This window comes from Lontra canadensis, unplaced genomic scaffold, assembly GCF_010015895.1.
Source record: "Lontra canadensis isolate GAN:19392208 unplaced genomic scaffold, GSC_riverotter_1.0 scaffold43, whole genome shotgun sequence".
NCBI lineage: Eukaryota > Metazoa > Chordata > Mammalia > Carnivora > Mustelidae > Lontra > Lontra canadensis.
The window spans coordinates 16,365,380-16,380,806 of NW_022631037.1; the positions used below are offsets into that span (position 1 = coordinate 16,365,380).

Below are 15,427 nucleotides of genomic sequence, written 5' to 3' on the forward strand. Positions count from 1 at the left end.
CCTACTCTCAGACACATTCCTGCCCCCTTTCCCTCCTCAGGACTTCCTTCTCACATATACCAGCCGGTCTTTTTATACTATGATGCTCCTCAGGAAACATTCCGGTTCCTGCCATCAGGATTCCCCCTCGGACACACCCTGCCCCCTCCCTTATCCTCAGTGCCTCCGCTGCCCCGAGACCCACAAAGTGCCCCCATCCCCAGGATTTCCGCAGACTCACATCTTAGTCTTCTCAGGTTCCCACCCTCTGCCGGTCCCTGCCAGGTAACACCCATCTTGCTCTCTCACAGCACACTTGAGACCCTCTCCCTTCCCATGGGCTCGCTCACCTTCACTCAGAGCAAAGTGTCGGGGCTTCCCGGGTGCAGGGACCCAGTTCCCTGAAAACCCCCCGGACCACCCTCAATCCTGAAAGCCTTGGCGAGTTCACGCTGCGCAGTCGCACTTTCAATTTGTCTGTAATTCCCGCGCTTTCCTGTTGCCATGGAAACTGGCCGCAGTCACTGAGCGAGAACCTCTCTGAATACGACATCGAAACCCGTTACGGAAGGGCGGAGCAGAAAGAGCCGAGAATCTCTCCGGGCTCCCGATTGGTCATCCATTCTATCCACCGTTACGTAATTAGAAAGAGACGGAAGAGACGGAATTCTCCCGGAGTTTTCTGTTAGGCCCCTGCCCCCTCACCTCTACGCTTCTACTGGCGGCTTATTACGTCACAGTTTGCTGGACTAGGGCCGGAATCACTACCTGAAGCCCGAATATGAGCTCAAGATAGGCTGAAACAGTCGCAAAAAAGGGGCCCTGTTCCCTCACCATTTCTGCCGCATGGAAGTCTCCAGTTTAGGTAAATAAAAGGATTGTGTGGGGAAAACTACGATTTCCAGGATGCATTGCGGATCGACAGGTCTTCGCCACAGTGTTCCTTGGAAACTGTAGTCTTATGGAGAGGCGCTTTGGACACCGGAAGCGGGCGCGATTCTCATCGCTAGCCAGTTGATAGTTTGAAGAGCTCCGTGCGCTTATGCACGTCAACAGATATGGACTGGAGTGTTAGGTTTTCGTATCTTGAGAGCGGCGAATAGGCTAAAGAACCTACAAGTCCCAGGAAGACTACAATTCCCATCCAGCCCCGCGAGTCTCGGGCAAGGAGTCCACTAAGGTCAGTGACCTAAGGGAACTCGGAGGGCGCCGAATTTACCTGGGAAGGGGAAATGGGCTTAGCACCACGACTGCGCACTCGTAGTTCCGCCCCTCTGCCCCAGTGTTTGTTATTGTTGTGCTGTTCTGGCAGCTCCTGCCCTGCCCCTGGCACGCATGCTTGACCAATCAGTTGGATGGTAGTTTTGAGGGACAACTGATAAGAGCCAATCACCTTGTCGGAAACTCAGAAACTGGGGACTAGGCCCTATTTCTATCCGCCATGTTAGATTCACCCCGCAGGGATAGCCGCGGAGTTGGCAGCGAACGGTTCTTGCGCTGGCCTCCGGCAGGCGCCCCCCGGGGGCCGGGAGCTGGTAAGAAAGCAGCTGCGGTTACGGAGGGGTGGTAGCACATCGCCACTGAGAGGGCTAGGGGAAGTTTAAGGAAGGGATCCTGCAAAAAAAAAGAGGGGGGGGCTACTTTTCCTGTGTCCGTGGGCAGCCAGTCTTGTCAGTGACGGGATGAGAGAGCCGAGCTGGCTGAGCGGCCGGATACTGCCAGAGAAATGGAGGGTCCGTGGCTCAGAACCTCAGCCTCCGCTGATGGAAGGCCAAGACTTCTTAGCAGAAAGGGGGCCTAAGCAAAGAAAACGAGAGAGTCCTCAGAGGGTGGTGACACTGTCTTGGGGACGTGGAGTGCTAGGAAACGATAACTGGAAGACTAGGATAAAGTCTGCAAGGAAAAAAAAATATGACACAGCCCATAGCCTCCCAACCCCATCCCCCTCCGCTTGTTGAGAACCTCATAAAGAAGTCTCCTTGGTCAGGGACCTCAGGTATTGGAAGGGCACCTTTTTTCCTTTTTGTCAAACACCCAGCTATAGGTCACACATTTTAACCCCCAAATAGCTTGTCAGGCCTTTGGTGGAGATAGTAATCAAAGCTCAGGTTACCAGGTCTGCTTCATTAACGGGATTTTTGGTATCCTGAAAAAACTGACGTAGAGGAAAAACTATTTTGTGCCAAGCAGAGGTGAGCCAGTGGCATGAACTTCTAATAATGACGGTTTTGAAAGCTGAAGGCCTGGGTCCCAGCCGTCTGACTTGACTGGCTTTAAACCTACAAGGACAGATGGTCCTAACCATAGCTTTGGTATTTCCACAAGTTCAAGATTAATGCTCTTGCTGAAAGAATTTTCACATAAAAGCCAAACAGAAATAGGCAATTCTTTATGAAGACCTGGATATGATCCAGCTTAGCTAGAATCCCCCACTTCCTGTTTTCTCTCATCAGCCTTACCAGCTGGATGAGCTCCAGGGTAACTAAACTAATTTTAATTGTGTAATTTGAGAAAAGGGGAGTTAGTTTCCTTCCTCCTGGATTCTCAAAAGTGTGGAAGGGTTTCTCGGAAGTTGAAAAGTGAGAACGTGTTTCAGAATATCTACTTTTTGGCTGACTGAACCAGTTACTTCATTTCCCTGATATTTTTTTTTTTGCCCAAGAATCTGGGGAGTTGACAGAAAATCTCTCCAAATGTTAAGGAGCCCAAGAATTGCATTCCATGTAAATGAATACTAGATGTCAGCAGATTGGTGCTAGAAACTGGTATTTTTTTGGTAGTGAACTTGGCTCTAGATAAAGACAATGGAAAAAATTGGAGGGTAATTGTTTTGGGATTAAAAAAAATCCCTGATCCTCAGAGACTTCAAGGTCCTTTTTAATGACCGCCTCAATTGTATTGTTTCACAGGGCACTGCATTTTGGTTTTTAAAGACTGGTTTATTGTAATCATTTTTACATTTGAGTAACGTTTTCAGAGAACTTGCACACCCGTTTTTATTTGACCTATTTTATAAATTAAGAGGCTGAAGCTCACGGGTTAAATGACTTGCTCACCATTACGTGACTAGTAATGTGTCAGAGCTGGGTCTGGAGCCCAGCTCTTCTCAACCCTTTTGCTCCCTCCCCCAGTATGCTGCAAACTGCTGAGACTTAGTCTTACTCATCTCCTACCTCCTATGCCTAGAGCAGAATCTGGTTATTTGAAGAGATTTTTTAAAGATCTGTTGATGAATATGTTTAAAAGATGACCTTTTTTGTTACAACTTCGGTTTGGATTTTAGCAAACTATTTTTCATGAAGTCTTAAGAACAAATCCATCTAACAATTCATCAGTAAATAAAATCCTTAATTAAAAACAACTGACCAGAGGGTTTCCTGGCCTGCTCAGTTGGTAGAATGTGCAACTCTTGGTTTGGGTTTTAGGTTTGAGCCCTATGTTAGGTGTAGAGACCACTTAAAAATAGAATTTTTAGGGGCACCTGGATGGCTCAGTGGATTAAAGCCTCTGCCTTCGGCTCAGGTCCTGATCCCAGAGTCCTGGGATCAAGCCCTGCATCGCAGAGCCCTGCATCGGCTCTCTACTCAGTGGGGAGCCTGCTTCCTCCTCTCTTTGCCTGCTTCTCTGCCTACTTGTGATCTCTGTCTGTCACATAAATAAAATCTTTAAAAAAAAAAAAAATAGAATTTTTAAAGGAAAGAAAAATTGACCTGACCAGTGTAGATATTCAGTTACAGAATTGTTAACTTCTTCAACATGATAATGGTATCATGGTTTTCAAAAAGCCCCCCCCCCCTTTTTTAAGATGTACATGCTTGGGGCGCCTGGGTGGCTCAGTGGGTTAAGCCTCTGCCTTCAGCTCAGGTCATGATCCCAGGGTCCTGGGATCGCCCCGCATCCGGCTCTCTGCTCAGAGGGGAGCCTGCTTCCTCCTCTTCTTCTCTCTGCCTGCTTCTCCACCTCCTTGTGATCTGTCTGTCAAATAAAAAGTTAAATCTTGGGGCGCCTGGGTGGCTCAGTGGGTTAATGCCTCTGCCTTCGGCTCAGGTCATGATCCCGGGGTCCTGGGATCAAGCCCCACATCGGGCTCTCTGCTCAGCAGGGAGCCTGCTTTCTCCTCTCTCTCTCTGCCTGCCTCTCTGCCTGCTTGTGATCTGTCTGTCAAATAAATAAATGAAATCTTTTTTTTTTTTTTTTTTTTTTTTAAGATTTTTTATTCATTTATTTGACAGAGAGAGATTATGAGCAGGCAGAGAGGCAGGCAGAGAGAGAGGGAGAAGCAGGCTCCCTGCTGAGCAGAGAGCCCGATGCGGGGCTCGATCCCAGGACCCTGAGATCATGACCTGAGCCGAAGGCAGAGGCTTAACCCACTGAGCCACCCAGGCGCCCCTAAATAAATGAAATCTTAAAAAAAAAAAGATACAAAGCTTTAAAAAAAAAAATTAAATCTTAAAAAAAAATAACTTTAAGATTTACATGCTCAATTTTAGGGAAGAAGTAATGGCTGTCAAAATAATCCAATAGGGATCAGGTATTGCTATAATAAGATTAGTCCTGTGTTGATGATAATTATGGAAGCTAGCTGATGGGTCCTTAGGGGTTCATTATATATTAATCGTTTATATATATTTAAATTTTCCCATAATACTTTTTTTTTTTAATTCGATTGCTATAGTTGGGTTAAAGCAGTTGACTGCTGTCACTCTGTGTTGGGGGAATTGGGTGGGGGCAGTACGGAAGTATAAATGAAGTGAGGCTAGCCTTGAGTTTCCTAATTATATGTCCATTACTCTGCTTTTATATATGAAATTCTCCATAAAAGAAAAGAAAGTGAAACTACTAAAAAACAACAAACAAACAAACAAAACCCATGAACTTGGATGAAAGGTGTTGACTGCTACCCTGGTGTAATTTCTTGGCTAGTATTTTGTCCTCTAAATTGTTAAACCCAATATAATAAAGAACCTTGGTTGCTCAATTTAGGAAAGGCTGCTTTTCCAAGAAAAAATGTAGAATGTCACTTTCGAGTTAGGAGAATGTAAATTCCTTGAGGTTAGAGACCTATATGGGTCTTACTGTTCTGTCCTACTACTAGCAGATACTCAGTAGTCTCTATTGACTTAACTAATCATATTAAGTCTCATAAAATCCAGAAGGATTTTGCAAATGTTAGATGGTTTCTGCGGGTGTGGCCAAAATTTACACTGTCTCAGCAAACTTTTATCAGTGAGATTTGGGGGTACCTGGGTTGGGCCTCTTACTCTTTGATATCAGCTCAGATCATGGTCTTGGGGTCATGGGATTGGTGGGACTCTGCACTTAGTGGGGAGTCTGTTTCTCTTCCTCTGCCTTTCACGCTGCTCATGTGCACTCTCTCTTTCAAAAATAAATCTTTTTTAAAAAGCACACACAAAGGGGCTCCTGGATGGCTCAATTGGTTGAGCATCCGACTCTTGGTTTCAGCTGCTGTCGTGATCTCGGTCTCCTGGGATCAAGCCCTACCTCAGGCGCTGTGCTTAGCGCAGTCTGCTTGTCTCTCTCCTCTGACCACCCCCCGCCCCCAACTTCCTCGCTCTCTCACTGTTTCTCAAGTAAATAAATAAATAAATAAATAAAAATCTTTAAGAAAAAACAAAACAGTGAGGTGTGTTTTATGCAACCCACCAGATTATAAATAGCCGAAGAGGGCACCTGGGTGGCTCAGTCAGTTAAGTGTCTGCCTTTAGCTAAGGTCATGATCTCAGGGTTCTGGGATCCTGCTCCTCCCTCTCCCTCCTGCTCATGCACTCACTCTGTTCTCTGTTGGTCTCTCGGGTAAATAAGTAAAATCTTTTAAATAGATGATAGAAGAGCAGAGACCCTGTCTTACTCACTGTCGTGTCTTCTGGCCTAGCCTGTATTAGGTCTTTACAAGCATTTGTTGAATGATTATTTATGTAGTTTATTTTTTTATTTTTTTTTTAAATCAGGTTTGTTTTTTTAAGATTTTTATTTATTTATTTGACAGAGATTACAAGTCAGCAGAGAGGCAGGCAGAGAGAGGAGGAAGCAGGCTCCCCGCTGAGCAGAGAGCCTGATGCGGGGCTTGATGCCAGGACTCTGGGATCGTGACCTGAGCCGAAGGCAGAGGCTTCAACCCACTGTGCCACCCAGGCGCCCCTTAAAAGATTTTATTTATTTATTTGACAAAGAGATCACAAGTAGGCAGAGAGGCAGGCAGAGACAGAGGGGGAAGCAGGCTCCCCGATGAGCAGAGAGAGCCCAAGGCGGGGCTTGATCCCAGGATCCTGAGATCATGACTGAGCCACCCAGGTGCACCCATTTATGCAGTTTATAGAACCGGCCGTAATGTGTGTCCTCTCTCTTCCCCATCCTCTCTGCTCTAGCCCCACAGCATGGAACCACAGGTTACTCTAAATGTGACTTTTAAAAATGAAACTCAAAGCTTTCTGGTTTCCGATCCAGAAAATACAACTTGGGCTGATGTGGAAGCTATGGTGAGTGTACTTTGTTTCTCCCTCCTTTAAGTGTACTTTTTTCAAGACAGCTATTTTTAGCTCTCTTGTTTCATAGCTGTCCTATTTGCCTTTTTCTAGGCCTTTTGGAAAATTACTTTTTACGGGGATTAAGTATTCATATGGCTGTGCACCACCGTCACCACCACCAGCACCAGGGCACAAACAAATTCTTTAATTTGCAGCTAGAACTTTAAAGAGCTGTTAATTTTAGAAACAGCATGAGGAATGAATTGGTGCGGGCCCTACCCTATCCAGGCCCCAGCTAAATGTTCTCCTGCCTGAGCAGCTGTGTCATTGTGGTTTGTGAAGCACCACGGATGTGACCTAACGTTTTGCAAGCTGATGGTTGTTACTGCTGGGGCAGAGGTCGAGTACCTAAAAGTTGAACAGTGGGGCACCTGGGTGGCTCAGCTGGTTAAGTGTCTGACTTCTGAACTCAGCTTAGGTTTTGATCTCAGGGTAGTGAGTTCGAGCCCTGCTTTGGGCTCTACACTGGGCGTGGATCCTCCTTAAAATTTTTTTGAGCAGAAAAAACTTCCACAGGTGCTTAGCTACTTACCTGTTCTTACGTTGTCAATGCCTTTCCTCCTCTTGGTTTGCCCTTTGTACTCTTCTGTTTTTATTTGGTTTACAACAGTGAATGTTTTACTTCCTGTGCAGCTGTGTTTATCCAGCGAGCCCTTTGGTAAAAACTTGCTTTTATTTGGTCATGTGGTATGATAACTAAGAAGGAAAAAAAAAAAAAAGGTAGGGAGACTTCACAAGATGATCTGATCTAGTTCTCTGTCTTCCAGCAAATACTTCTTCATACTGTCCTAAACAGCTGGTTAACCAGAAAGTTGGGTCTGTAAAATGATCTAAAAATCAAATATAGTTAGTGTTCTTTTTCTAGTAGTTAAATGAGCTGATATCTTGCCTTTTTTCTTTACTGTAAATTTTAAATTATAAAAGGGTAATAGATGCCCATTATAAGAAGTTAAACAATCCAAACATATTTAAAGAAAGAGTTACTATCTCTCTACTCCTTCCATCCACTATTCCCACCTCTTTGGGATAACCAGTGTTAAAAGCCCTGTATATACTTAATATATACATTTTTCATGTTCATACAGATTTTGTCCTAGGATCATATTATAAACATAATTTTGCAGCATGCTCTTCCCCCCAGCTGTTTATTACAGACAGTTCTCAATCAATAGATAAGGGTCCGCACTTACCTTTTTTAAAGCTATGGATTGTCCATAGTATTTTGGTGTTCTCATACCATAATTTAACTGTTTCTTACTGAAAGATTGTATGTAGTTTTTTTTTTTAATTGAGGTATAACTGCCCTATAACATTATCTAGATTTCAGGTATATGGCAAAACAATTCTGTGTATTTATATATTGCGAAATGATCATAAGTCTAGCTAACATCTGTCACCACACATAGTGACAGTTACTCTTCTTGTGATGAGAATTTTTAAGATCTGTGCTCTTAAGCAGTTTTCAGATATACAGCAAGGTGTATACGCCAGTGTATAGCACCATGCTGTACATTACATCCCCAGAACTGACTGGTTTTATAACTGAAGTTTGTACCTTCTGACCACCTTCACCCATTTCATCCACCTCCCACCCCCACTTGCGACCACCAGTGTGTTATCTGTATCTTTGAGTTCATTGTTATCTCACTTATTCAGTGCCCTCAAGGTGAAATAGGTTTTTTTGTTGTTTTGCTTTTTACCTTTGTATAATAAACTACAGGAGAGATCTCTTTGTCTATAAAACTTGCGTACTGTTCTGTAGGATGGTTTCCTAAAGGGAGATTAATGGGTCACAATGCATGTGAGTTTAAATTTTAATAGACACTGCCAGGTGCTTTGCAGAACAACTGTAGCACCTTATAGAAATGTATGACAAGGGGCCCCTGGGGTATAGAGCGTCTGTCTCCCACTCAGGTCATGATCCCAGGGTCCTGGGATCAAGTCCCACATCAGGCTCCTTGCTCAGTAGGGAACCTGCTTCTCCCTCTGCCAGCCGCTGCCCCGGCTTATATGCTCTGTCTCTCTCTCTCTCTCTCAAATAAATAAAACCTTTAAAAAATAAAAGAGGGACGCCTGGGTGGCTCAGTTGGTTGAGCAGCTGCCTTTGGCTCAGGTCATGATCCCAGGGTCCTGGAGTCAAGTGCCACATGGGGCTCATTGCTCAGTGAGGGAAGCCTGCTTCTACCTCTCCCTCTGCCCCTGCTCATGTGTGCTCTCGCTCTCTTTCTCCCTCTCTCTGTGTCAAATAAATAAATAAATAAAATCTTTTAAAAATAAATCAATAAATAAATGACAATGCCCTGAATTTTTGACAACGTTGGCTATTATAGCTTTAAATTTTCTTCACCATTCTGTTGAGATGACATCTCATTGCTTAAATTTGCATTGTTCTGACTACCATTAAGTTTGAACATCTTTTCATACATTTGTTGGGCTCATGTGATTTCCCTTGTATGAAATCTCTGTATAATTTTGCCTCCTTTTACCTGGGTCGTTAATCTTAACAATTAGCAGGGGCGCCTGGGTGGCTCAGTGGGTTAAGCCTCTGCCTTCAGCTTCGGTCGTGGTCTCAGGGTCCTGGGATCAAGCACCGCATCGGGCTCTCTGCTCTGTGGCAAGCCTGCTTCTTCGAGGCTGTCTCCCTTTCTGCCTGCCTCTCTGCCTACTTGTGATCTCTCTCTGTCAAATAAACAAAATCTTTAAAAAAAAATCTTAACAATTAGCAGTTTTGCAGATGGTCTTTGTGTGTTGCAGATAATAACCCTTTGTTATGAGTTGTAAATACTCCCAACTATTTTTGTTTTTTAACTTTGTTCATAGTTTTTTCTTTTATGCCTTTTAAATGTTTAATTTTTATGTATTGAAATATACCCATCCTTTCTTTTATGACTCCTGGGTTTCTGTTAAGAACCTGCCTTTTTTATACCTTGATCATACAGCATGTACATTTCATTTGCAGGTAAAAGTTTCATTTGATCTGACCACTATTCAAATAAAATACCTGGATGAGGAAAATGAAGAAGTAAGTATATGATGGTACCCATGGGCAGCTGTTCAGAAAACAGATCTTATTTCTCAAGAGTGATGGCAAATCGAAAAGTTCAGACTAGTGTTTTTTCATTGTGTAGTCATTTAAATGTACTTGATAATCGCATGTTCTGAGCTGACGGTGGCATCTGAGATGGAATTGAGAAATAAGGAAGCAACATTGAAGAAGGAAATTTGAGAGAAAGCTTTTTTTTTTGCTTTTATTTCTTTTTTTTTTTAATTTATTTTTTATTTTTTATAAACATATAATATATTTTTATCCCCAGGGCTACAGGTCTGTGAATCGCCAGGTTTACACACTTCACAGCACTGAGAGAAAACTTTTAAAACTATATAGTGATGTAGTTGAAATATACCACAAGCCACCATTTAGTTTATGGTAAACCTTTATTGAGTGGTTACGTGTCAGACTAATAACAATACTGTGCATTAGGTGTTAGTTATTGTCTGTCTTTTACCCATGAAGAAACTGAGGCCCAGAGAGCCTAAATGACTTGCCCAGAAGCACAGAAGCTTGGAAATAGTGGAGTTAGGGGTTAATTCCATACCTTCTGGCTCCAGAGCCCAGGCTATTAACCACTGTAAATGCTGCCTCTTAATGTACCTGAAATAAAAGGAGGGTATAGAAATTAAGCAATAAAAGTCCTTAATTGGGGCGCCTGGGTGGCTCAGTGGTTAAAGCCTCTGCCTTCGGCTCAGGTCATGATCCCAGGGTCCTGGGATCGAGCCCCGCATCAGGCTGTCTGCTCAGCGGGGCAGGGAGCCTGCTTCCCCGCCCCTCCCTGCCTGCCTCTCTCCCTACTTGTGATCTCTGTCTGTCAAATAAACTCTTTTTTTAAAAAGTCCTTAATTATTACTCACAATTAGTTCATGATACTGGAAAGCCCCCAGTCTGAGATTGTGCATCTTACCTGTGAGGCTGGTCCTAGCAACAAAAATGTTCAGTTGACGGGAAGTTTATAATTCACTGTTGATTTTGTCTTTTTACAGGTTTCCATCAATAGTCAAGGTGAGTTCCTGAAAGAACCTGTTCAGCTTTATTTAAAAGCTTTAGTCTGTTCTTGAGTGTATACATTTCCATTTACACTCAGATACTGCTGCAGTGTTTACTTTAGAGTGGAACTTAGTATACAGTAAGTTGACATCTCATTCACTCAGCCGTGGACATTAGTTACATAGTGGATTTTTATTTTGTAGCAGTTTTTTGTGTATAGATTAGTACCTTTGATTGGACCCTAAAGACAGCTTTAATGGAAGGTTCTCTTAACACTTAAGACGCTAATCTTCTGAAAATATGCCTCTCACTCAAACATACAACTCCATTCTCCTGGTGTTGACTTTGTCCCTGATGTGGTACATATATTACTGTCAGCTTACAAACATATAAAGTGGTATTCCCAGAACTTATTTATAAGATGGCTAGTTGTTCAGAGCTTGGAGCGCCTTTTCCCTAGGAACAGTGTTCTATATGAAGGTCAGGTTCCCAGGCTAGCCCCCCACCAAGCTTATTTTAACCAGCTCTAACGATAGTTAATGATGATAATTTTATTGTGCTTTGAAGATACTGCCTTTTTTTTTTCCCACAAATTGAAGGTTTATGGCAACCCTGCATCACTTTCTCCAAATGCATTTGCTCACTCTGTGTCCCATTTTGCTAATGCTCTCAATATTTCAAACTTTTTCATTGTTGTATATATTATTATGATTTGTTAAATGCCCAGATGATAATTAGCATTTTTTAGCAGTATTTTTTTTAAATTAAGGTATGTACTTTTATTTTTAAAGCATAATGCTGTTACACACTTAATAGATTGCAGATCTATTATATAGAAACATAATTTTTATGTGCACTGGGAAACAAAAAAATTCATTTGACTTGTTTTTTTGTGAGTGGTCTGGAACCAAACCGGCAATATGTTGAGGTCTGTCTGCATTACACTACCCATGAACTCCCTTGCATCCTGAGCGTCACTAAACCTAGTGTGAGGCAGCTGGGTTGAGGTTTCATAGCTGGAAGGCTCCAGTAGCAGAGAGAGTAGGATGTGAGAGAGAGAACTAATCTACAAGTAGTTTCTGTTTGCAGTGGGATGGGAGGGGAGTTTGTCAGCAAAAAGGTAGCAGCTCCTCATGTATAAGGATTGTAAGCAGGAAATTCTTAAAAGTAAAGATTGGCAGTACTTAAATAGAATATTTTGGGCTGGTGAAGAAATATCACAGTGTATGTTCTTTGTTCTTTGTCTTTTTAGGAGAGTATGAAGAAGCACTTAAGGTAATGGTCATTTCATCTTACTTTCTGTTAAAAATACTTCTTGACTAGGGGTGCCTGGGTGGCTCAGTCCATTAGGCAGCTGCCTTTGACTCAGGTCATGATCCCCAGAGTCCTGGGATTGGGCTCCCTGCTCAGTGGGGAGCCTGCTTCTCCCTCTCCACCTCCCCCCTGCTCGTGCTCTCTACCTCTCTTTCCTGCAGAGAAATAAGTAAATAAATAAATAAATAAAATCTTTGGGGAAAAAACATTTATTGACTAAAACTAGAACCTGAACTCCGGTAGCCATGGGCAGAAACTAATGCAACACAGCAGAACTGATTTTTAGAGAGAGTGTGACAAGTGGGGCATACCACTCAGCAAAAGGCAGCTCCTATTATTAAAGGTTCTTTCTAGTTACTGTTCCCTCTCATTTCTGGTCTTGGTATAACCATTGTAGCATTTAAAAATACAAAGGAGGGGGCACCTCAGTGGCTCAGGGGGTTAAAGCCTCTGCCTTCCGCTCAGGTCATGATCCCAGAGTCCTGGGATCAAGCGCCGCCTCAGGCTCTCTGCTCGGTGGGGAGCCCACTTCCTCCTCTCTCTGCCTGCCTCTGCCTGCTTGTGATTTCTGTCTGTCAAATAAATAAATAAAATCTTAAAAAATAATAATAAATTTAAAAATAAAAATACAAAGGGGCACCTAGGTGACTCATTCATTGGGTGTCTGACTCTTGATCTCCACTCAGGTCTTGATCTCGGGGTCAAGGATTCAAGCCCCTCACTGGAGACTCCACGCTGGGTACAGAGCTACTTAAAAAAATTATAGTTAAAAAAATAAAAATAACTCTGTGAAATGATGCTTTCTGGTTCACACTTTCCATCTCCTAACTTTATCTTGTTTCCTATAGAATGTTATAGGATAATGTGGGAGACTTTAAGGTACAAACTATTGAGTTCACTATCTCTTGCTTGTCAATAATAATTTAAAGCATTCCTCAAGGTCACTTCTTTAAGGTGTGCCCAGCTGTCCCTTCATTACCACCTTTGTGACTAAGATTGACTATCTTTTATGAACTTCTAAACCATGACTAAACTTTTTTCCATAATCACTTTTGGTCTAGGGAGGGAAAAGCAAGATTTTTTTTTTTTTTTTTTTTAAGTGGGCTTCACGCCCATTGTGGAGCCCAAGGAGGGGCTTGAACTCATAATCAAGACCTGAGCTGAGATCAGAAATCAGATGATTGGGGCACCTGGGTGGCTCAGTGGGTTAAGCCGCTGCCTTCGGCTCAGGTCATGATCTCAGAGTTCTGGGATCGAGCCCCGCATCGGGCTCTCTGCTCAGCGGGGAGCCTGCTTCCTCCTCTCTCTCTGCCTGCCTCTCTGCCTGCTTGTGATCTCTCTCTGTCAAATAAATAAATAAAATCTTTAAAAAAAAAAAAATTTAAAAAAAAAAAAAGAAATCGGATGATTAACTGACTGAGCCACCCAGGTGCCCCAAGGCAAGATGTTTTTTTTTTTTTTTTTAAAGAATTTATTTATTTGACAGAGATCATAAGTAGGCAGAGAGGCAGGCAGAAAGAGAGAGGGAAGCAGGCTCCCTGCTGAGCAGAGAGCCCGATGCGGGGCTCGATCCCAGAACCCTGAGATCATGACCTGTGCCGAAGGCAGAGGCTTAAACCACTGAGCCACCCAGGTGCCCCTATTATTTTTATTTATTTATTTTTTATTTTTTTTTGTTTATTTATTTGACAGACAGAGATCACAAGTAGGCAGAGAGGCAGGCAGAGAGAGAGAGGAAGGGAAGCAGGCTCCCCGCTGAGCAGAGAGCCTGATGTAGGGCTCAATCCCAGGACCCGGGGATCATAACCCGAGCCAAAGGCAGAGGCTTTAACCCACTGAGCCACCCAGGCACCCCAGGGCAAGATGTTTTTAAACTGGGAGCTGGATTTACCCTTTTTGTTGCCTGGTCAAAATTGCCATTGTGGGTGCCACTGGATTCAACAGTTTAGCCAGTCTTGGTTTTTATTCAGAAATCCTTATTTACCAGCTAGTCTCTTGGTTTTGGACATTCGGGCCCCACCGTGGTTTCTCTTAGCTGAGATACTCATTTCTTAGCAATCTCATGCTTCACAGTTTCCTTCTTCCCAGTTTTCGTGTGGTCTTCTATTTCCTCTTTGCCTTTTTTTTTTTTTTTTTTTTAAAGAGCATGCAGGGGAGCAAGGGGGTAGGGCAGAAGGAGAGAGAGAATCTTAAGGAGGCTCCCTGCCCAGCGCAGAGCCCAACTTGGGGCTTGATCTCACAACCCTGAGATCATGACCGGAGCCAAAATCAGGAATTAGACACTTAACTGACTGAGCTACCCAGGTGTGCCCCATTTCCTCTTTGCTTTTAAGCTGTTGTAAGGACCTGTCTCCCACACCCTTTCATCCTTGTCCAACTCCTCCTGGCTTTTCTCTTGCCCTGTTCTCAGAAGCTACAGTAGTTTCACTAAAAAAAAAAAAAAGCCTATGGTCTTCAAAACTATTCTTTCCCATAATCACTGTTTACATAGTCAGAAATCTTGGACTTCGGGGGGTCCCTGGGTGGTTCAGTTGGTTCAGTGTCTCCCTTCGGCTCAGGTCGTGATCTCGGGGTCATGGGATGAGCCCCACATAGGTCCCTGCAGAGCAAGGACCCACCCCCACACTTGTGCTTGAGTGCGTGCTCTTGCTTTCTCTCTCTCTCAAATAAAATCTTAAAAAAGATACTCAGACCTTGAGAGTCTAGATGTTGTATAAGCCTGCCCTGTCTCAGGAAGCAAGACTTTTTAATATACATTTTTACATAATACTTGCTATATGATATTTAAGGTCCCATGTTTATATTTTGACACATTGCATTATAGTCATTTCTTGAGCAGTTTTTTCCACAGACTGTACCATACATTTTCTACCAGCTTTTTGGCTTATGGTCTAGAATAGAGGCTGGCAAAGCAGCCAGTGGGCTAGCCAATACGTTTTTATAAATAAAGTTTTATAGGAACCTAGCTGTTCCTATTACATAGTGTCTGTGGCTGCTTTTGTGCAGACTTGAGAGGAAAACTGTATGGCCTGGAAGCCTAAAATATTTATTATATGGCCCTTTAAGAAAATTTCCTGATCTCTGATCTTAAAATAATACCTTTCAAATTTTTTGCCATAGAATGCTATTTTTAAATGGAAGCTTAAGTCTGATGTGTAAAAATAGATGAAAAAACAGTTCTTGTCTCTGGGTGACAAATGGGGAGATCTAGAAACTGATGGACTTGACCTCTAATCTATTCACGGACACTGTAGTATCTTCATGGAACCTTAAATGTTCCCTGAAGTAGAGTTTTCAACATAGGATTTTTAAGAAGATGCTCTTCAAAAAGAGGTAGCCACTCCAGCATGCTTTCCAAAACACTATTTGAATGGAAAAATAAATGCTTAGGGCACCTGGGTGGCTCAGTTGGTTAAGCGACTGTCTTCAGCTCAGGTCATGATCCTAGAGTCCTGGGATCAAGTCCCACATCGGGCTTCCTGCTCAGCAAGGAGTCTGCTTCTCCCTCTGACCTTCTCCCCTCTCAAGCTCTCTCTCTCACTCACTC

The 15,427-nt window shown here is 43.1% G+C and overlaps 2 protein-coding genes across 15 annotated transcripts in view; one reads left to right on the top strand and one right to left on the bottom strand.

Annotated features, from left to right (window-relative positions):
- Positions 1 to 1,248, bottom strand: part of BRCA1 (BRCA1 DNA repair associated) — a 66,370-nt gene extending 65,122 nt beyond the window's left edge. For 9 of the 11 annotated variants that reach the window (XM_032871744.1, XM_032871751.1, XM_032871743.1 and 6 more), the window contains exon 1: positions 330 to 531. The gene's annotated coding sequence lies outside the window, so the exon portion shown is untranslated. Of the gene's footprint in view, positions 1 to 220; positions 242 to 329; positions 532 to 1,198 lie in introns of those variants that run through there. The other 2 variants (XM_032871745.1, XM_032871746.1) reach the window with 2 other exon arrangements.
- Positions 692 to 15,427, top strand: part of NBR1 (NBR1 autophagy cargo receptor) — a 34,132-nt gene continuing 19,396 nt past the window's right edge. For 3 of the 4 annotated variants that reach the window (XM_032871752.1, XM_032871754.1, XM_032871755.1), the window contains exons 1-5: positions 1,393 to 1,514; positions 6,366 to 6,476; positions 9,484 to 9,546; positions 10,563 to 10,581; positions 11,819 to 11,841. In XM_032871752.1, coding sequence (XP_032727643.1) covers positions 6,375 to 6,476; positions 9,484 to 9,546; positions 10,563 to 10,581; positions 11,819 to 11,841 — 207 coding nt within the window. In that variant the 5' untranslated portion in view covers positions 1,393 to 1,514; positions 6,366 to 6,374. Of the gene's footprint in view, positions 1,160 to 1,392; positions 1,515 to 6,365; positions 6,477 to 9,483; positions 9,547 to 10,562; positions 10,582 to 11,818; positions 11,842 to 15,427 lie in introns of those variants that run through there. The other variant, XM_032871753.1, reaches the window with a different exon arrangement.